We start from the raw sequence: 18,774 nt of genomic DNA, 5'->3' as shown, positions 1-18,774 counted from the left end.
GTTACGGTAAGTAACTGTGCTTTATCCCAGGACAAGCAGGCAGCATATTCTCACATGTGGGTGACCTCCAAGCAAACCAAAAAAGGGCAGGTGGGAGGATGGCAATTTAGGAAAACAGATTACGTAACACCGACTGGCCAAACCGGCCGTCGTTTCTGGACAAAGTGTCCAGACAATAGTGGGAGGTGAACGTATGAACCGAAGACCAAGTGGCAGCTTTACATATGTCCTCCATAGGAGTAGATCGGAGGAAAGCAACCGAAGCTGCCATCGCCCGGACCTTATGCCCCGTGACTCGACCCGGGAGCGTAAGACCAGCCTGAGCGTAGCAAAAAGAAATACAAGCAGCCAACCAGTTGGACAAGGTGCGCTTGGAAACAGGGTGTCCTAAACGATTAGGATCAAAGGACAAAAACAATTGAGGAACCTTCCGATGAGACCTGGTACGTTGGAGATAAAATGCCAACGCCCTCTTACAGTCAAGCGTGTGGAGCACCGTCTCGCTGGGATGGGAGTGGGGCTTAGGAAAGAACACAGGAAGGACAATGGACTGATTGAGGTGGAAATCAGAGACAACTTTAGGTAAAAATTTAGGATGGGTGCGGAGAACCACCTTGTCATGATGAAACACAGTAAAAGGCGGGTCCACAACCAAAGCTTGCAGCTCACTAATCCGTCGAGCCGATGTGAGAGCAATCAGAAATACCACCTTCCAAGTAAGTAATTTCAGGGGAGACTTGTCGATAGGCTCAAAGGGAGGTTTCATTAGTTGAGCTAAGACAACATTCAAATCCCAAACGACGGGAGGAGGCTTCAGAGGGGGACAAACATTGAGTAGACCCTTCATGAAACGAGTCACCAGAGGATGAAGCGAAAGAGAACGTCCCTCCAAGTGACGATGGAAAGCGGAAATGGCACTGAGATGCACCCTAACAGATGTCGTCTTCAGGCCTGAATTAGATAGATGTAACAAGTAGTCCAACACCGAAGACACCGGGACCGAATCCGGATCCAGATGACGCGAGGAACACCAGGAGGAAAACCTGGTCCATTTCTGGGAATAACAAAGCCTGGTCGAGACCTTGCGCGAGGCTTCCAAAACTTCCCTCACCGACTGAGAAACCGGGACCGAAGTCAAGGGGAAAGGAACCAAGCGGTCAGGTGTAACGACTGAAGATTGGGATGCAACAGCGAACCCCGACTCTGAGATAGCAGAGAGGGAAACACAGGCAGAAGCAGAGGCTCCCTGACACTGAGTTGAAGAAGCAGGGAGAACCAGTGTTGACGAGGCCACCGAGGCGCAATGAGAATCATAGTGGCTCTGGATGATTTGAGACGAACCAACGTCCTCAAGATCAGGGGAAAAGGAGGAAACGCGTAAAGGAACCTCCCTCCCCAGTCAAGAAGAAAGGCATCCGCTTCTAGACGGTCCAGGGAGTACATCCGAGAACAGTACAGGGGTAGTTTGCGAGTCTCCGGGGAGGCAAACAGGTCCACCTGCGGAGTCCCCCAGCGGTCGAAGACCTCGCGCAGGACTCTGGAGTTGAGTGACCACTCGTGCGGCTGGAGAAGCCGACTGAGTTTGTCTGCCAAGCAGTTCCGTTCTCCCTGGATATAGACCGCCTGTAGGAAGATATTCTGGGAGATCGCCCATTCCCAAAGGCGCAGAGCTTCCCGGCAAAGGGACCACGAGCCTGTCCCACCTTGCTTGTTCACATAATACATGGCCACCTGGTTGTCCGTTCGCACGAGGACTACCTGATCGTGAAGTAGGTGGCAGAATGCGTGAGCCGCCAGAAAGATGGTACAGAGCTCCAACACATTGATGTGACAGCGTCGGTCCTCCGCCGACCACAGGCCCTGGGTCCGCAGACCGTCGAGGTGGGCCCCCCACGCGTACTCCGAGGAGTCCGTGGTCAGAACTTTGCGATGTGGAGGGACGAGAAAGAGCAAACCCCCGGAAAGATTCGAAGAGTCGGTCCACCAACGGAGCGATCGTCTCAAAGAAGGAGTCACCGCTATGAGACAAGAGACGGGATCGCAATCCTGGCGCCACTGAGATGCCAGAGTCCACTGAGGAATTCTCAGGTGCAGTCTGGCGAACGGAGTGACGTGGACCGTAGACGCCATGTGGCCCAGAAGCATCATCATGCGCTGAGCCGACACAACAGGTAGCCGAGAAATCAGACGGCTCAACCGGACCAAAGCCTCCAACCGAGGAGGAGGGAGGAACGAACGAAGGCGAACAGTGTCCAGCACTGCGCCTATAAATTGAAGTGATTGGGTTGGGCACAACTGTGACTTGGGAAAGTTTACCTCGAACCCCAGTCGCTGAAGGAAGATGATAGACTGTAGGGTCGCTGAGATAACCCCCTCCCTGGTTGGGGCTTTGATCAGCCAATCGTCCAGGTATGGGAAGACCTGAAGCCCCTGAGACCTCAGGGCTGCAGCGACTACCACCTTACACTTCGTGAAGACTCGAGGGGATGAAGCCAGGCCGAAGGGGAGGACCCGGTACTGTAGGTGTAACTCGCCCACCTGGAACCGAAAAAATTTGCGGAAGGAGGGATGCACCGGAACATGGGTATACGCTTCCTTCAGGTCCAGGGAGCACATCCAGTCCCCTTCCTCCAAGAGAGGATACAATACCGGAAGTGACGAGCTTCCTGAGGTCTAGAATGGGGCGCAAGTCCCCGGTCTTTTTTGGGACCAAAAAGTAACGGGAGTAAAACCCCCCGCCCCCGCTGATCGGGGGGTACAGGTTCCACCGCCCGCAGCCTCAACAAGGCCCTGGCCTCGGCCATGAGGATGGGGAGCTGGGTCCGATTGTATGGGCAAGCCCCCGGTGACTGTTCCGGCGGCGCTGACCAAAAGTTGAGAGAGTAGCCCTCAGAGACGGTCCGGAGCACCCAAGCGTCGGATGATATCTCGGTCCAAGCCGCGTAAAAGGACCGGAGTCGACCCCCTATGGGAAGGGGGTCCGGCGCGATGGCGGAGGAGGGCCGGCCCCATCCGCATCGCCCGTCAAAAAGACGGCGCAGGTTTGGAGGGACCCTGCGCCGGAGGTTTCGTTTGTCCCCCTCTGCCCTGTTGAGGTGGACGCCGTGGCGGAGGCCTAGAAAAGGCCGGCGTCGACTTCTGAGGGTAACGCCTCGGAGGAGGCCTGAAGGGTTTCTGCAGCGTGGCCCGAGGTTTCGGACGGACCAGCGAGGCCAACGAGCGCTCCTGCTCCGACAACCGTTTGGTCGCCGCCTCTAGGGATTCATCAAATAACTCGGACCCCACGCAAGGTAAATCCGCTAGGCGTTCCTGCAGGTTTGGATCCATATCGAGGGTGCGTAGCCATGCTAGTTGGCGCATAGCTACAGCAAATGCAGACACCCTCGACACCAGCTCAAACGCGTCGTACACAGCGTGAAACAAGTACAGGCGCAAGTGAGACAGGTTGGACATAAACCTGGCGAATCCTTCCCTACGGGAATCTGGTAGATCGTCGTGATACTGAGGGAGGTCCTTCACCATGCCACGTAAGTAGGATGAGAATGTAAAGGCATAATTGAGCACCCTGGTTGCCATAAGGGAATTCGAATAGAGGCGGCGACCAAACTTGTCCAGGGTCCGACCCTCCCTGCCGGGCGGGACCGCCACAGAAACTCTGGAGGGTTGTGACTTTTTCAGCGCCGACTCAACCAGCAAAGACCGGTGGGAGAGTTGAGCCTTATCGAATCCCTTGGGTGGGATAGTCCTGTACTTTGACTCCATCTTAGACGGCACCGCTGTGACTGTCAGAGGTGAAGTCAGGTTCTTAAGGAAGGTCTGATGAAGGACCTTATTCAAGGGGAGTCGGGGAGTTTCCCTCGGGGGAGTGGGAAGGTCCTGCTCCTCGAGGAACTCCTTGGTGTATTGAGATCCAGCCATGAGGTCTAGACCCAAGGCACGCGCCATGTCCTGCACGAAAGTGGAAAAAGAGGACGGTCTGGCGGGCGGCGAGGGGGTTCTCGACCTCCCCGCCGAACAGAAGGGGGACGCCTCGTGGGAATAGCGTGGTTCCCTACCGGACCCGGATTCCCAAGAGGCCAGATCCAATGGCCTCGAGGGGGTCGGGGAACGTCTACGTCTCGAAGAACCCCTGGGAGAGGTCCCAGGTGTCCGAGGCACCGAGGCACGCCCCCTCCTCTTTGGCGAGGAGTCACGCGAACCCCCTCTCGCTGGGGAACGGAGCAGCCTTGGATTATCGAGGCGGAGCTCCGAGACCCGCAAAGCCTCGCCCCCGAGTGGCGAGGAGCGACCATGTCGTCGAGGAGAACCTCGCGAACGCTTAGGCTTCCTCGGACGACGCCTCACCCGAGGCCGACCCGAGGGCGAAGAGTCCCGGGAGGACCTCGAGGAAGAGGAGGAGGAGATCCGCCTCACCCTGCGCACCTTGTCACGGGGCCTAACGCTACTCTCAGGCGGGGCCCCCGAGGCCGAAGTCGAGGGTAAGGTCGGGGCCGAGGTCGGTGCCGCCCCGGTACCCGAGGCCGAGGGAGTCGAGACCGAGGCCGCCGAGGTCGGGGCCCTCGAGGCCGAAGCTGTCGAGGCCGAAGCCTGCTGCAAGTGCTCGAGGGCTCCAGACAGCTCCGAGGCAATCAATGCTCGGAGCAAGTCTTGGAACGCCGGGATCCCCACCATGGTAGGCAGGTCCGAGGCCGGGGGATGCTCCCTGGAGGGCGACCTCGGTCTCGAGTATTCCCTCGGGGCATTAGTGGCCGTAGTTCTTGGCGGGGCCGAGGACGACCCACCCGCCGTCGAGGAGCCCAAAGATGGCTTCTTCGTCGACCCTGGAGTCGGGGATGGAAGAGAGGACTTACCCGAGGCAGGTTTCGTCGGAGGCGTAGGCTTCGATGTCGAGGGACGCGGTGAAGCCGAGGATCCCGAGGCCGAGGTCAAGGCCGGGGCCGAAGCCGAGGCCTTCCCCGGCGCGGAGTCGACCGCGAAGAGCTCCGCCATCCTGGCACGGCGTCGGCGGAGCGCTCTGGCCTGAAAGGTGGAGCACCGATCGCAAGAGTCAGTCGGATGCTCGGGTCCTAAGCAGAGCAAGCACCACCGGTGTGGGTCGGTAATGGAAAGTAACCGCTCACACCGGGTGCACTTCTTGAAACCCGTCAAGGGACGGGACATGAAAAATCGACCCGGCCGAAAGCAAGGCCGGCCGCGGCTCACGGGAGCCCCCGGAGCCGAACGAAAATAAACTTTTTTTTTTTTTTTTTTTTACTAACAATCAAAACAACAAAAACCAACGAAGTACAGCACAGCGACCGGTCAAAATTCACTGGACGCGGCGACAGAAGGCAAAAAAGAGCAGAGCTCAATTTCCACAGGGCTTCTGGCTCCGCGGAAAAAACTGAACTGAGGACCACGAGGTGGGATGCGCCCTCTAGTGGGCAAGAAGGCATGCACATGCGTGGTGCAGTGTAGCAAACTTGAAACTTCAATCAAGTTTGCTTGAAAAGCTGTCCGCGCTGGGGCTCCATAGATGACGTCACCCACATGTGAGAATATGCTGCCTGCTTGTCCTGGGATAAAGTTAGATACCTATTTCTCTCTATACAGATCATCAGTGGCACTATCAATTTAAGTACTGCTACTTAAAATCCACAGCTATAAAAGTTAAACAGATAAGATAGCCATTAATTTTATACCTTCTATTTGTGTAATGCCATTGAAATGGATTTAGCTGCTGAATACTACCACTTAAATAGATAACTTTTGCCTACCACCAAAAAGCACAGTTAACTTTCCTTAACGTGTGTTATCCAGGGACAGCAGGCAGATATTCTCACACGTGGGTGACATCACCGACGGAGCCCCGACATGGACACTTGAAAGTGCATTGCCACTAAGTCTTTAAAAAGTTCGTGATGGCCCGCACCGTACATGCGCGAGTGCCTTCCCACCTGACGTAGGTGCTCGGTCCCTCAGTTCAGATAAGCCAGCTAAGAAGCCAAGCAGGGGAGATAAGTGGGTTGTGAGAATATCTGCCTGCTGTCCCTGGATAACACCCATTAAGGTAATTAACTGTGCTTTATCCCAGGACAAGCAGACAGCATATTCTCACACATGGGTGACCTCCAAGCTAACCAGAAATGGGATGGTGGAAGTGTTGGCTTTCAAGAAAATAAATTTTGTAATACTGACTGGCCAAAGTGCCCATCCCGTCTGGAGAAAGATTCCAGACAGTAATGTGAGGTGAATGTATGAACTGAGGACCAGGTAGCAACTTTATAGATTTCCTCAATAGGAGTAGATCTAAGGAAAGCGACAGAAGCTGCCATAGCTCAGACCTTATGGGCTGTGACACGACTCTCCAGTTGCAGACCAGTCTGAGCATAACAGAATCAGATACAGGCAGCTAACCAGTTGGAAATCATTAACTTGGAAACAGGGTACCCCAACTTGTTAGGATCAAATGAGATGAAAAGTTGGGGAGATGTTCTATGTGGTTTTGTCCTGTCGATATAATAGACTAAATCAGTGTTCTTCAACCTTTTTACACCTATGGACCGGCGGAAATAAAATAATTATTTTGTGGACCAGCAAACTACTAAGACTGAAATTTAAAAAAAAAAAAAGAAAGAAAAATTTCCACCCCGCCTCCATGAGCTCAGTCCCCACAAACCATCTGATCCCATACGCACAAGCTTCAGTTATGATTTTATATTGAACGTATTTATTAAAGTATAAAAAGAAGCAATATTATGTACAATTGTCATTTTATAAATACAAATAATACAGGGCAAGGATCAACAAAACTCCTGTCTCCCCTCCCCTTCACATATATCCCCTCTACTATCAAGAAAACTGAATAAGCCAAATTATTACAGAATGTTACACAGAAATATCATGCTAACAGAATACCACATGACAGGAATAGTGTTAGGGGAGTGCAACTAGGGCAACTGCCCCCTGGTCAGAGATAGCCCTAAGCCAGCTGGAAGTTAAAGAAGCACTGCCTGGGCTTTGCAGTCCCCAGTTATGTCTAACACCAGCTCCAGCAGAATATATATTTAAAATCTGATATATTCTAATCACAAAATAGAAATAAAATTATTTTTTTCTATCTTTTGTTGTCTCTGGTTTCTACTTTCATCTTCTTTTCATTCTCTGTCCTCCAGCGTATGCCCTTCCTTCAATCCCTTCCATCCATTGTCTGCCTCTCTCCCTTCCATATGGTATGTGCCTTCTTTCTCTGCCCCTCTCCCCTTTCCATCTAGCCTGTGCCCCCTCTCTCCTTTTTACATGATTCATTCCAGCTTCACTGCTCTCTTCATTTTTATCTCTCCTACACCAGATCTAGCATCTTTGTCCCTCTCTCATTTCTTTGCTGACCCCCTTTCCATGATCAATCTCTCTCTTTCATATGCATATTTACATATGCAGATGACATCCTTGTTCTTCTCAAGATAGATTCGAAACTCCAATCCTGGGCCCTCTCTGTACAAATGAAGCTGAATGAGTCCAAAACAAAACTACTCTGGCTTGGCCCAAAATTAGATCAGTTACCCACGCTCATTCCACTACCTTCTGGTCCCACACTGCAGATCGAATTCTCAAGCAAAGTTTTGGGCATCAGTGGCTCTACACTTTCCTTTAATGATCATCTCAACTCTCCGCTTGAGTTTGAAAAGAGTTTTTAAGATGAGAAGATTGGGAAGAAACACATACAGAACATTTGCGTCCAATCTAGTAGAAACGCGTTTGCTTCCTGATGGTGAGTTTGGCCTAACTGAAGACGCCTGTGAATCCAAGACTTGTTGAGACAGTTAAAAGGACTTTTTGTTGTGCAGGAGTTAAGTTCTGGAACTCCTTAGTGGGTCAAATAAGAAACTGCTGTGAAAAGGGTAGGTTCAGAAAATTACTAAAGACGCAGCTTTAAGTAGATGACTTTTTTTTTTTTAGTTTAAATTGATGAATTATTCAAGAGCCCTGCTATCCACTCTATTCTATTTTCTTGAGGATTGTATGTAACCTTACTTTTATTAGATGAGTATTTTATTATTCATTTGTTTTTATTCTGTTGTCATTTTAACACGGTGTATGCAAGCCATGTAAACCAGTTAGTTTTACATGGTATATAAATTTTTTAAATAAATAAAACCTGGAGCAGAACTGGGGCAACTTGTGGTTATGGGGAGATGCAAACAAGTCCACTTGTGGAGTGCCCCATTACGCAAAGATGGAATGGATAGCTGTCGAGCTGAGTGTCCATTTGTGAGGCTAAAGATCTCTGCTGAGGTTGTCTGCCAAGGAATTCTGATCTCCCTGAATGTAGACTGCCCTCAGGAAAATGTTGCAGGCAGTTGCCCAAAACCAGATCTTTTGAGCCTCCTGACAAAGTGAAAGAGACTCTGTGCCTCCTTGCTTGTTTATGTAGTATACTGCTACTTGATTGTCCGAGCGAAGGAGGAGGACTTCATTGCTCAGAAGATGTTGGAAAGCTTTGAGTGCATAATACATCGCTCTGAGCTCGAGTAAATTGATGCGAAATTTTTGCTCCCTGATAGACCAATGATCCTGGGTTTGAAGGCCGGTCATTTGCGCCCCCCAGACGTACGGGGATCCATCCGTCATGTGCATCTGGTGGTGAGGAGGCAAGTGGAAAAGAAGACCTCTTGAAAGATTGGAAGAGTTCATTCACCAATGAAGAGATGAGGTTACAGAGATATGCTGTGATAGCCGATCTGTCGTTTGAGACTATTGAGAAGCAAAGGCTCATTGAGGAATGCGAAGATGCAACCCTGCATGTAGTGTCACTTGAACTGTGGAGGCCATGTGTCTCATGAGAATCATCATGCGTCTCGCAGAAATTGTTTGGAGATGAAACATCTGCTGGCAGAAGTGAAGTACAGCGGTCAGGCGATCTGGAGGTAGAAACGCCCTCATGAGAGTAGTAGCCAAGATAGCCCCGATGAACTGAAGACGTTGGGTCGGGAGAAGGTTCGACTTGGGGAAATTTATCTCGAAACCCAAGGCTTGAAGGAAAGATATGGTATGAGTCGTCGCCAGAGCCACCTCTTGAGATGAGCAAGCCTTGATCAACCAGTCGTCCAGATATGAAAAAACATGAAGACCGTGGGATCGGAGGGCTGCTGTTACCACAATCAAGCACTTTGTGAAGACTCTGGGATCGGAGGGCTGCTGCTACCACAATCAAGCACTTTGTAAAGACTCTGGGAGAAGATGCCAGGCCGAACAGAAGTACCTTGTATTGGTAATGGTACTGATTCACTTGGAAGTAGAGATATTTTCGGGAAGTTAGATGGATTGGTATACGAGTATAGGCTTCCTTGAGATCCAGAGAGCACAGTCATTTATTCTGAGCCAGTAGGGGATAGAGAAGGGTGAGAGAGAGCATTTGGGATTTCTCCTTGACGAGAAATTTGTTGAGATTGCTGAGATCCAGAATGGGACACAGTCCTCCCGTCTTCTTTGAACTAAGAAATAGCAGGAGTAGAATCCCTGGTGTTGCTGAGAGGGGAACCTCCTCGATGGCATTGAGAAGAAGAAGGGTTTTGAACCTCCTGGAGAAAGAGAGAAGACTGTGCAGGGTTTGAAGCAGACTCTCTTGAAGGATGATGTGGAGGGAGGGTGTGGAAGTGAAGAACGTAATCCTGACAAATTATGTTTTAACACCCAGAAATCAGAGGTGATGAGCTCCCGATTGATATAATACTGAAGCTGCCCACTTAACGGCTGAGGAAGAGGTTGTTGAATGGAAACTGTGGCTATGCTCATAAGGAACACATCAAAAAGGCTGTGTAGGTTTTTGTTGAGCAGCTGGTTGCTTAGGTTGTTGACGCGGCTGCTGTTTCTGCTTTTTAGGTAGAGGATGAGGAGAGGTAGCAGTCAAACCTATGTTGGTAAGAAGAGGCAGGCTTAACAGGGCAAAGGGCCTGAGGTTTCTTTTTAGGTTTTACCAGTGTGTCCCATCTGGTCTCATAAGCAAACAGCTTTTGTGTAGCAGTGTCGGTAGAGTCTCCAAAAAGTTCATCACCCAGACATGGAGCATTCGCCAAATGATCTTGGTTGTTCACATCCAGGTCGGAGACATGCATCCAAGCAAGACGTCTCATAGCTACTGCCCGAGCTGCTGCCCGAGAAAGGAGCTCAAATGTATCATAAGTAGAACGGACAATATACTTTCATAGTTGGAGAACAGTGCAGACAAGATTCTGGAAATTCTTGGTCTTGCGTGCAGGAATGTATTTTTGGAATGCAGAAAACTGCTTGACCAGGTGCTTGAGATAGCAGAAGAAGTAGAAATTATAATTTCATGCTCAGTTTGCCAACATTGCATTTTGGTAAAGGCCTCTACCAAACTTATCCATCATTCGGCCTTCCCTGCCAGGAGGTACTGACACATAGACACTGGCCCTAGAAGACTTCTTCAAAGTAGATCCCACCACAAGGGACTCATGAGAAAGTTGAGGCTTGTCAAACCATGGAAGTGGCACCACCTTGTAAAGTAACTCCAGTTTTTTGGGAGCCACTGGGATAGAAAGTGGAGTCTCGAAATTCTTGAAATAAGTCTCAAGATGGCATGAAGAGGCAGCTTCAACATTTCTTTTGGAGGCTGGTCATAATCTAAAGTCTCCAAATATTCTTTCCTATATTTAGAGTTTGCTTCCAAAGAAATGACCAGATCGTTCTCCATCTGGAGGAGAAATCTGGTAAAAGAAACTTTTTCTGAAGGAGAACAGGCTCTAGTTGGAGAATGACGTGTTGAACCAGAAGCAGAAGAGTTCTCCTCAGTGGTTGATGGTGTCTCTGGCTCAGAATCCCCAAACAAATCATAATCCTGCAGCATGGAGGAAGATCAATGGTGGGAGCAGTTCCAGCGGCTCGGTGTTGAGGTGTTTAGATTTATGCAAGACCTTACCCGACCTTGCTGGAGTGAACTCTCTGGAAGTTTGAGTCAAGGAAGAATGGTGACGTGATGGTGGACAGTTCGACTCCCGCACCGATGGAGCATCTGTGACAGGTGTGGTCAGTGTTGTGACCAGCTCAGACTGGACCTGCACCGGGAGAGTCGGTATCTTCAGTGGCATAAGCTGCATCAACACCAACAATCAGAAGTGCTCCCCTAGTTCCTCCCTAAGCAAGTTGTCAATTTTTTGCTTAAGGGAGAGCACCGGTACCGTTGGCTTTTGCACTGTTACCATTGGCTTTTTCACCGATACCGCTGGTGTCGCAACACGGTCCAGTGAGGAAGATGCCGATGTAGAGAAACTCACCGTAATGTGGACCATATGCTTACGGGACTTACACGAGATCGGCATGACTTGACTCAATGCAGGTTTGAGGTCTTAGCCGGCTTATCATGAGGAATGGTGTACTGCGACACCGGAGTCTGCGTCGGTGGGTCTGCCAATGTCGACGCTTGCCGTGTCATCTTAGTCGGTGACGATGTCGGCTCCCCCTCCATGGTGACACCGAACAGCTTGTGCTGCTGAAGAAGGCAATTCTTCAAAGTCCTTCGCTGTAGTGAAGAGCAGCGCTTGGATCCCAAACACTGGAGACACCAGTAGTGAGGGTCAGTCACAGAAATAGCCCGAAAACAGCGACCACACTTTTTAAAACCTGTCAGTGGGACATTGATGGGAACACCACCTCAACCAAATCGAAACTGGTGGACGGAAGTAAAGAAATTTTTTTTTTTTTTTTTTGCAAACGAAGAACAAAACAAACAGGAAAAAGAGAGAAAAATGACTAAAAGTCAGAAAAACGCAAGAGCGGGAAGGCAGAGAAAAAATTTCAATGGCCGTTGAAAACGTGTCTTTTTAGCTCTGCGGAAACTAAGAAACTGAGGGACCGCACACCTACATCGGGCGGGAAGGCACTCACACATGTGCAGTGCGGGCTATCGCAAACTTTCTAAAGACGTAAAGTAGTGATGCACTTTTCAAGTGTCCATACCGGGGCTCCGTCGGTGATGTCACCCATGTGTGAGAATATGCTGCCTACTTATCCTGGGATAATACCCCCTAGCCATGACCCTTATTAAAACATAACTTTCCCCCTTAATGATTTAAACAGTGAAGTTATCAATGTGGGCTACCATTAATGTTATCATAAACCCAATTTATTAGTAAAGGGAGGTAAAGGGTAATGGGATTTGATATGTCGCCTTTCTGTTAAACAATCAAAGTAGTTTACATTTATTATTTGCAAGTACTTTCTCTGTCCCTAGTTTGCTCACAATCGAAGTTTTGTATCTGGGACAATGGAAAGTCAAATAACTTGCCCAGAGAGTAACAAGAATCCCCAGTGGGAATTGAATTCAGCTCCCCAGGTTTTTAGCCCACTGCACTAGCTGTTAGGCTATGCCTCCACACCACTCCACTAGATCTCATTACATAAAATGGGACCTGCGGTAAAATAATCCATCTTAATGGTAGCCCATGTTGATAACTACCCCCCATGAATGGCCAAATATAATTCCATTTGTGTAGCCTGAAATATAAAAAAGAAAAGCATTTATGGGATTGGTGCCACCAACAAACATAAGTGTTTTTGAATATTAACACCTTAGAGATGAAAAGCTCCTTATCCATGGATCAATCTACTAAATTATTCTCCAGTCTTTCCAATTTATAAGGCAATTGTCTCTTATTCTAGCAAAGAAATCAAACCACCACCCAGTCTCTGGAAGGAAAGAAAGGTACTGACCGGACTTCATGGATTGCAGACTACATTGACTGGGAATATCGAATCTCTTTAGCTCTGCCACCTTTTCTCTCAGTCTCTTGACCTGACTATCAGAGCGACTGACCCTCTGCCGCAGCAGCTTCAGTTCCATGTTTTTCTTTTCCACCTGCTCTCGTAAGCAGCACACTTGACTTTTGGTCTGTCTAGAGGAGAAGCAGTATGTGTGGAGTGAATCAATGAGCTTGCAGGTTCCTGAGGCTGACACAATGACTTCATTGATGGACATAAAGTTTGGGTTCGCAGCACCCTTTTCACTTGTAGCAGCTTCTGTGGCTGATTTGGGGGTCAGGTCTGCAGGGGCCACAGATGGGCTTTCAGAACTCTTTTGGGGTGCAACAGTTAATGGTGAAGGAGAGGAAATTTCTAAGGAGCTCTTGTCAGGAATCAGAGGGACACCCCCACTGCTGTTATTGAGTTCTGTGTTTCTCTTAGCTTTTTTTCTTTCTGGTAGTTCCCTTGGGACAGATGTCCTCTCCCGGCTATGCTTTGAAGAAAAACTGTAAGAATGAAGTGACCCAATGAACTTACAGGCCCCAGAAACAGGTGGAGAGAAATCATCAATAGATATTCCACTTGAATCAGTCATCCAGTTACCTATGTGGATATTGGTTTGCGTACCATTCTCTGAAGATGATCTTTCTGTTCTTACTGGGGAACCTGTCTTGACCACTGAGGCTCTCGTCAACAAACTTTCAGACAGTAACATGATGTTTTCCCTTTGCTCAGAGCCCAAAGTGTAAGCTTCAACAGTTGTTCGTTCTGGTCCTTTCATTTTCTGATTTACAGCAGTGTCTTGATCAAGTGGCACTGACAGGCTATGCTGCTCCCTGGACTCACCATCTGTTGGTTGGGCATTCTCATCTTCTGGAATTTGATTGTTTGCTTCCCTCTTACATATGGCATAGCCACAGGTGGCTCTTTTCTCAGCAGATTGGAAGATGGATGGTACAGCTGTGGGTTTAAGGAAACGGTGTTGGTCCTCAAATCGCTTAGAGAAGCAGTCCTTGCTAAAGTGCTCACTGCAGAGGAAAGAGTACTTGGTAGGTGTCCAATTGTTTCTTTGAACTGCTTTCAGCCACTGGATAACTCGTTTAGAGTCCTTAATAGGGAACCTGAAGTTACATGAAAAGGAAACAAAACACAATCCTCTTAGATGTTAGGAATTCAAAAAAAGTACCATCATTTATTTGTTCCTTATTCAGAGTTAGAAATTCTCACATAAAATAAGACATACAGGTCAATATTCATAAGTACTTATAGTTAAAGCAGCTTTTAAGAATGCAATTCTATAACTGAGCACAATGATTTAGAAACCCTGAGCTATGTGGTAGGTTCTGTTATAGATACGCAAAATTTCTACATTCCATTATAGGATACTAGTGTACCCCAACATTAGTACGCTTAACATTTAGGCACCTACAATCGCATCAGCCCTAGGTGCCCTGGTGGGCATCTAAATGCAGCAGGGACATGTATAACTTACATTTTTATGTAAGTTAATCACATAAATGGGAGTTCCTACCTAAGTTCCACCCATGCTCCCCCCTCTTGTGCATATATTCCTGCATAAAAGTTAATATTCCAGACATTTACTCATATATCACATGCATAAATGTGGGCACTTAGGTTATAGAATTGTTCTTTACATTTATAAGTGCCCTACTGTCAAGGGAGAGCATTCATGTTCTGCCTAACTATATGGATAGCTGGCTTTCCTAAATTAAAACACTTAGCTATATAGATAGAAAATGAATATTGTCACTGAAAGGACACATTTGAAAGGATAAGTTTTCTGTCTATGTCTATGCTGGAAGTAATCAAATGCAGAATGTTCGTGTTTACTCTCTTGATGGTTTGGGAAAAGGTCATTTAATCTTGTTAAAGAAGTTATCTGTTTGAGACAATAGAGGTTCGACCCCCCCCCCCCCCCCACTGCCATGTACCGGTTGAGAGTGATAAGAGAAGCTTTTAACACCTTTTGATTTAAACAATAACATAGTAACATAGTAGATGACAGCAGATAAAGACCCAAATGGTCCATCCAGTCTGCCCAACCTGATTCAATTTAAATTTTTTTTTTTTTTTCTTCTTAGCTATTTCTGGGCGAGAATCCAAAGCTTTACCCGGTACTGTTGGGTTCCAACTGCCGAAATCTCTGTTAAGACTTACTCCAGCCCATCTACACCCTCCCAGCCATTGAAGCCCTCCCCTGCCCATCCTCCTCCAAACGGCCATACACAGACACAGACCGTACAAGTCTGCCCAGTAACTGGCCTAGTTCAATCTTTAATATTATTTTCTGATTCTAAATCTTCTGTGTTCATCCCACGCTTCTTTGACCTCAGTCACAGTTTTACTCTCCACCACCTCTCTCGGGAGCGCATTCCAGGCATCCACCACCCTCTCCATAAAAGTAGAATTTCCTAACATTGCCCCTGAATCTACCACCCCTCAACCTCAAATTATGTCCTCTGGTTTTACCATTTTCCTTTCTCTGGAAAAGATTTTGTTCTACGTTAATACCCTTTAAGTATTTGAACGTCTGAATCATATCTCCCCTGTCTCTCCTTTCCTCTAGGGTATACATATTCAGGGCTTCCAGTCTCTCCTCATACGTCTTCTGGCGCAAGCCTCCTATCATTTTCGTTGCCCTCCTCTGGACCGCCTCAAGTCTTCTTACGTCTTTCGCCAGATACGGTCTCCAAAACTGAACACAATACTCCAAGTGGGGCCTCACCAATGACCTGTACAGGGGCATCAACACCTTCTTCCTTCTACTGACTACGCCTCTCTTTATACAGCCCAGAATCCTTCTGGCAGCAGCCACTGCCTTGTCACACTGTTTTTTCGCCTTTAGATCTTCGGACACTATCACCCCAAGGTCCCTCTCCCCGTCCGTGCATATCAGCTTCTCTCCTCCCAGCATATACGGTTCCTTCCTATTATTAATCCCCAAATGCATTACTCTGCATTTCTTTGCATTGAATTTTAGTTGCCAGGCATTAGACCATTCCTCTAACTTTTGCAGATCCTTTTTCATATTTTCCACTCCCTCTTCGGTGTCTACTCTGTTACAAATCTTGGTATCATCTGCAAAAAGGCACACTTTTCCTTCTAACCCTTCAGCAATGTCACTTACATACATATTGAACAGGATTGGCCCCAGCACCGAACCCTGAGGGACTCCACTAGTCACCTTTCCTTCCTTCGAGCGACTTCCATTAACCACCACCCTCTGGCGTCTGTCCGACAGCCAGTTTCTGACCCAGTTCACCACTTTGGGTCCTAACTTCAGCCCTTCAAGTTTGTTCAACAGCCTCCTATGAGGAACTGTATCAAAGGCTTTGCTGAAATCCAAGTAAATTACATCTAGCATATGTCCTCGATCCAGCTCTATGGTCACCCAATCAAAAAATTCAATCAGGTTCGTTTGGCATGATTTACCTTTTGTAAAGCCATGTTGCCTCGGATCCTGTAACCCATTAGATTCAAGGAAATACACTATCCTTTCTTTCAGCAACACTTCCATTATTTTTCCAACAACTGAAGTGAGGCTCACCGGCCTGTAGTTTCCTGCTTCATCCCTGTGACCACTTTTATGTTACCACTTCCGCTCTCCTCCAATCCCCAGGAATCACTCCCATCTCCAGAGATTTGTTGAAGAAGTCTTTAATAGGACTCGCCAGAACATCTCTGAGCTCCCTTAGTATCCTGGGATGGATCCCGTCTGGTCCCATCGCTTTGTCCACCTTCAGTTTTTCAAGTTGCTCATAAACACCCTCCTCCGTGAACGGCGCAGAATCTACTCCATTTTCTCGTGTAACTTTGCCAGACAATCTCGGTCCTTCTCCAGGATGTGAACACAGAACAGAAGTATTTGTTTAGCACATTTGCTTTCTCCTCATCACTCTCCACATATTTGTTCCCAGCATCTTTTAGCCTAGCAATTCCATTTTTTATCTTCCTCCTTTCACTAATATATCTGAAAAAATTTTTATCTCCCTTTTTTACATTTTTAGCCATTTGTTCTTTCGCCTGTGCCTTCACCAAACGTATCTCTCTCTTGGCTTCTTTCAGTTTCACCCTGTAGTCCTTTCTGCTCTCCTCTTCTTGGGTTTTTTTATATTTCATGAACGCCAACTCTTTCGCCTTTATTTTCTCAGCCACTAGGTTGGAGAACCATATCGGCTTCCTTTTCCTCTTGTTTTTATTGATTTTCTTCACATAAAGGTCCGTAGCCATTTTTATCGCTCCTTTCAGCTTAGACCACTGTCTTTCCACTTCTCTTATGTCCTCCCATCCTAACAGCTCTTTCTTCAGGTACTTTCCCATTGCATTAAAGTCCATACGTTTGAAATCTAGGACTTTAAGTATCGTGCAACCGCTCTCCACTTTAGCCGTTATATCAAACCAAACTGTTTGATGATCGCTACTACCCAGGTGAGCACCCACTCGAACATTAGAGATACTCTCTCCATTTGTGAGGACCAGATCCAATATCGCTTTTTCCCTTGTGGGTTCCGTCACCATTTGTCTGAGCAGAGCCTCTTGAAAGGCATCCACAATCTCCCTACTTCTTTCCGATTCCGCAGACGGAACATTCCAGTCCGCATACGGCAGGTTGAAATCTCCCAACAGCAGAACCTCCTCTTTCCTTCCAAACTTTTGGATATCCACAATCAGATCCTTATCAATTTGCTGCGATTGAGTCGGAGGTCTGTAGACTACACCCACATAGATAGAAGTTCCATCTTCTCTTTTCAGAGCAATCCATATCGCTTCTTCCTCTCCCCAGGTCCCTTGCATTTCGGTCGCTTGGATATTGATCTTTACATAGAGAGCTACTCCTCCACCTTTATGACCATCTCTATCCTTCCTAAAAAGATTATATCCCGGTATGTTTGCATCCCATCCATGTGATTCACTGAACCATGTCTCTGTGATAGCAACAATATCTAGATCTGCCTCTAATATCAGGGCTTGCAGATCATGAACTTTGTTGCTTAGACTGCGAGCATTTGTGGTCATCGCTTTCCAGCTATTTTTCAGTGATAATCTCCTTTTTCGTATGGATTTTTGTGTCGTTTCACTTTCCGTTGCAATACTAAGAAATGAGTTGCTGATATTGCTTATGTTGCAGCCTTTACTACTATCACATCTTTTCTTTTGCCGGGGGTGGTCTCTATAATTGTCCTTCGTACATACACCACCCCCACCTTCTAGTTTAAATGCCTAGAAAAATAATGTCTAAATTTCTCTGCAAGGTTTCTTTTTCCTGCTGTAGTAATATGTAGCCTATCAGTGCAATATAGCTTCTTGTCCTTCCATGTATTTCCCCATCCTCCTATGTACCTGAAGCCTTCTTGATGACACCAGGCTCTGAGCCATCTATTAAAGTCCTCTGTGTTTTTCACTCTTTGCACTCCTTTTCCATATGCAGGCAGTATTTCAGAAAAAGCTAAAGTCTTTACAAAAGGTTTCACGCCCTCACCAAGCTCCCGAAAAGCTTTCTGTGCTGCAAGTGTGGAGTTGTTGGCCAGGTCATTAGTTCCCAGATGGATGGATAACAACATCAGTGTTAAAATCCTTAGTTTCTTCCTTAATTATAATCAGTATTTGCCTGGAACTCCTGGTAGCTGAGGATCCTGGAAGACATTTCACTATTTTAGTCTCCTCGCCCTGTGTTCCAAGGTTAATGCCTCTGATGATGGAATCCCCCAACAGTAATAGTTTTCTGTTTTTGGCTTTTTTATTTGTACTTAGGGTGCGCTTGTTCTCTTGAGTTTCCTTCATTGGTTCCAGTCCCACCTCCCTTCTATTTTCCTGAGTATCGCAGTGCACTAGTGGAGCGAAGGAATTCTGTAGAGGTAATATAAGTGAAGGTGGATGTTTCTGTGTTACATGTCGCAGTCTTCCTGAGCCTACTGTGACCCATTTATTCCTGGGCTGTTTTATTCTTTGAGGTAGAGGTGGTAAGTTGGTATGATTTTGTGGAGTGATGGAAGCTGCTTTAATTGTATTCAATTC

The 18,774-nt window shown here is 47.4% G+C and overlaps 1 protein-coding gene across 2 annotated transcripts in view; it reads right to left on the bottom strand.

The window, feature by feature from the left end:
- The window catches only part of THAP4 (THAP domain containing 4), a 468,751-nt gene that overhangs the window by 352,367 nt on the left and 97,610 nt on the right, over nucleotides 1-18,774 (bottom strand). For both annotated transcript variants that reach the window (XM_033957644.1, XM_033957643.1), the window contains exon 2: nucleotides 12,709-13,859. In XM_033957644.1, coding sequence (XP_033813535.1) covers nucleotides 12,709-13,859 — 1,151 coding nt within the window. The remainder of the gene's footprint in view (nucleotides 1-12,708; nucleotides 13,860-18,774) is intronic.

The sequence above is a fragment of the Geotrypetes seraphini genome, chromosome 9 (genome assembly GCF_902459505.1).
Source record: "Geotrypetes seraphini chromosome 9, aGeoSer1.1, whole genome shotgun sequence".
NCBI classification, from domain to species: Eukaryota; Metazoa; Chordata; class Amphibia; order Gymnophiona; family Dermophiidae; genus Geotrypetes; species Geotrypetes seraphini.
Note: the sequence above shows the minus strand (reverse complement) of the source record. Positions and strands in the feature narration are given on the sequence as shown.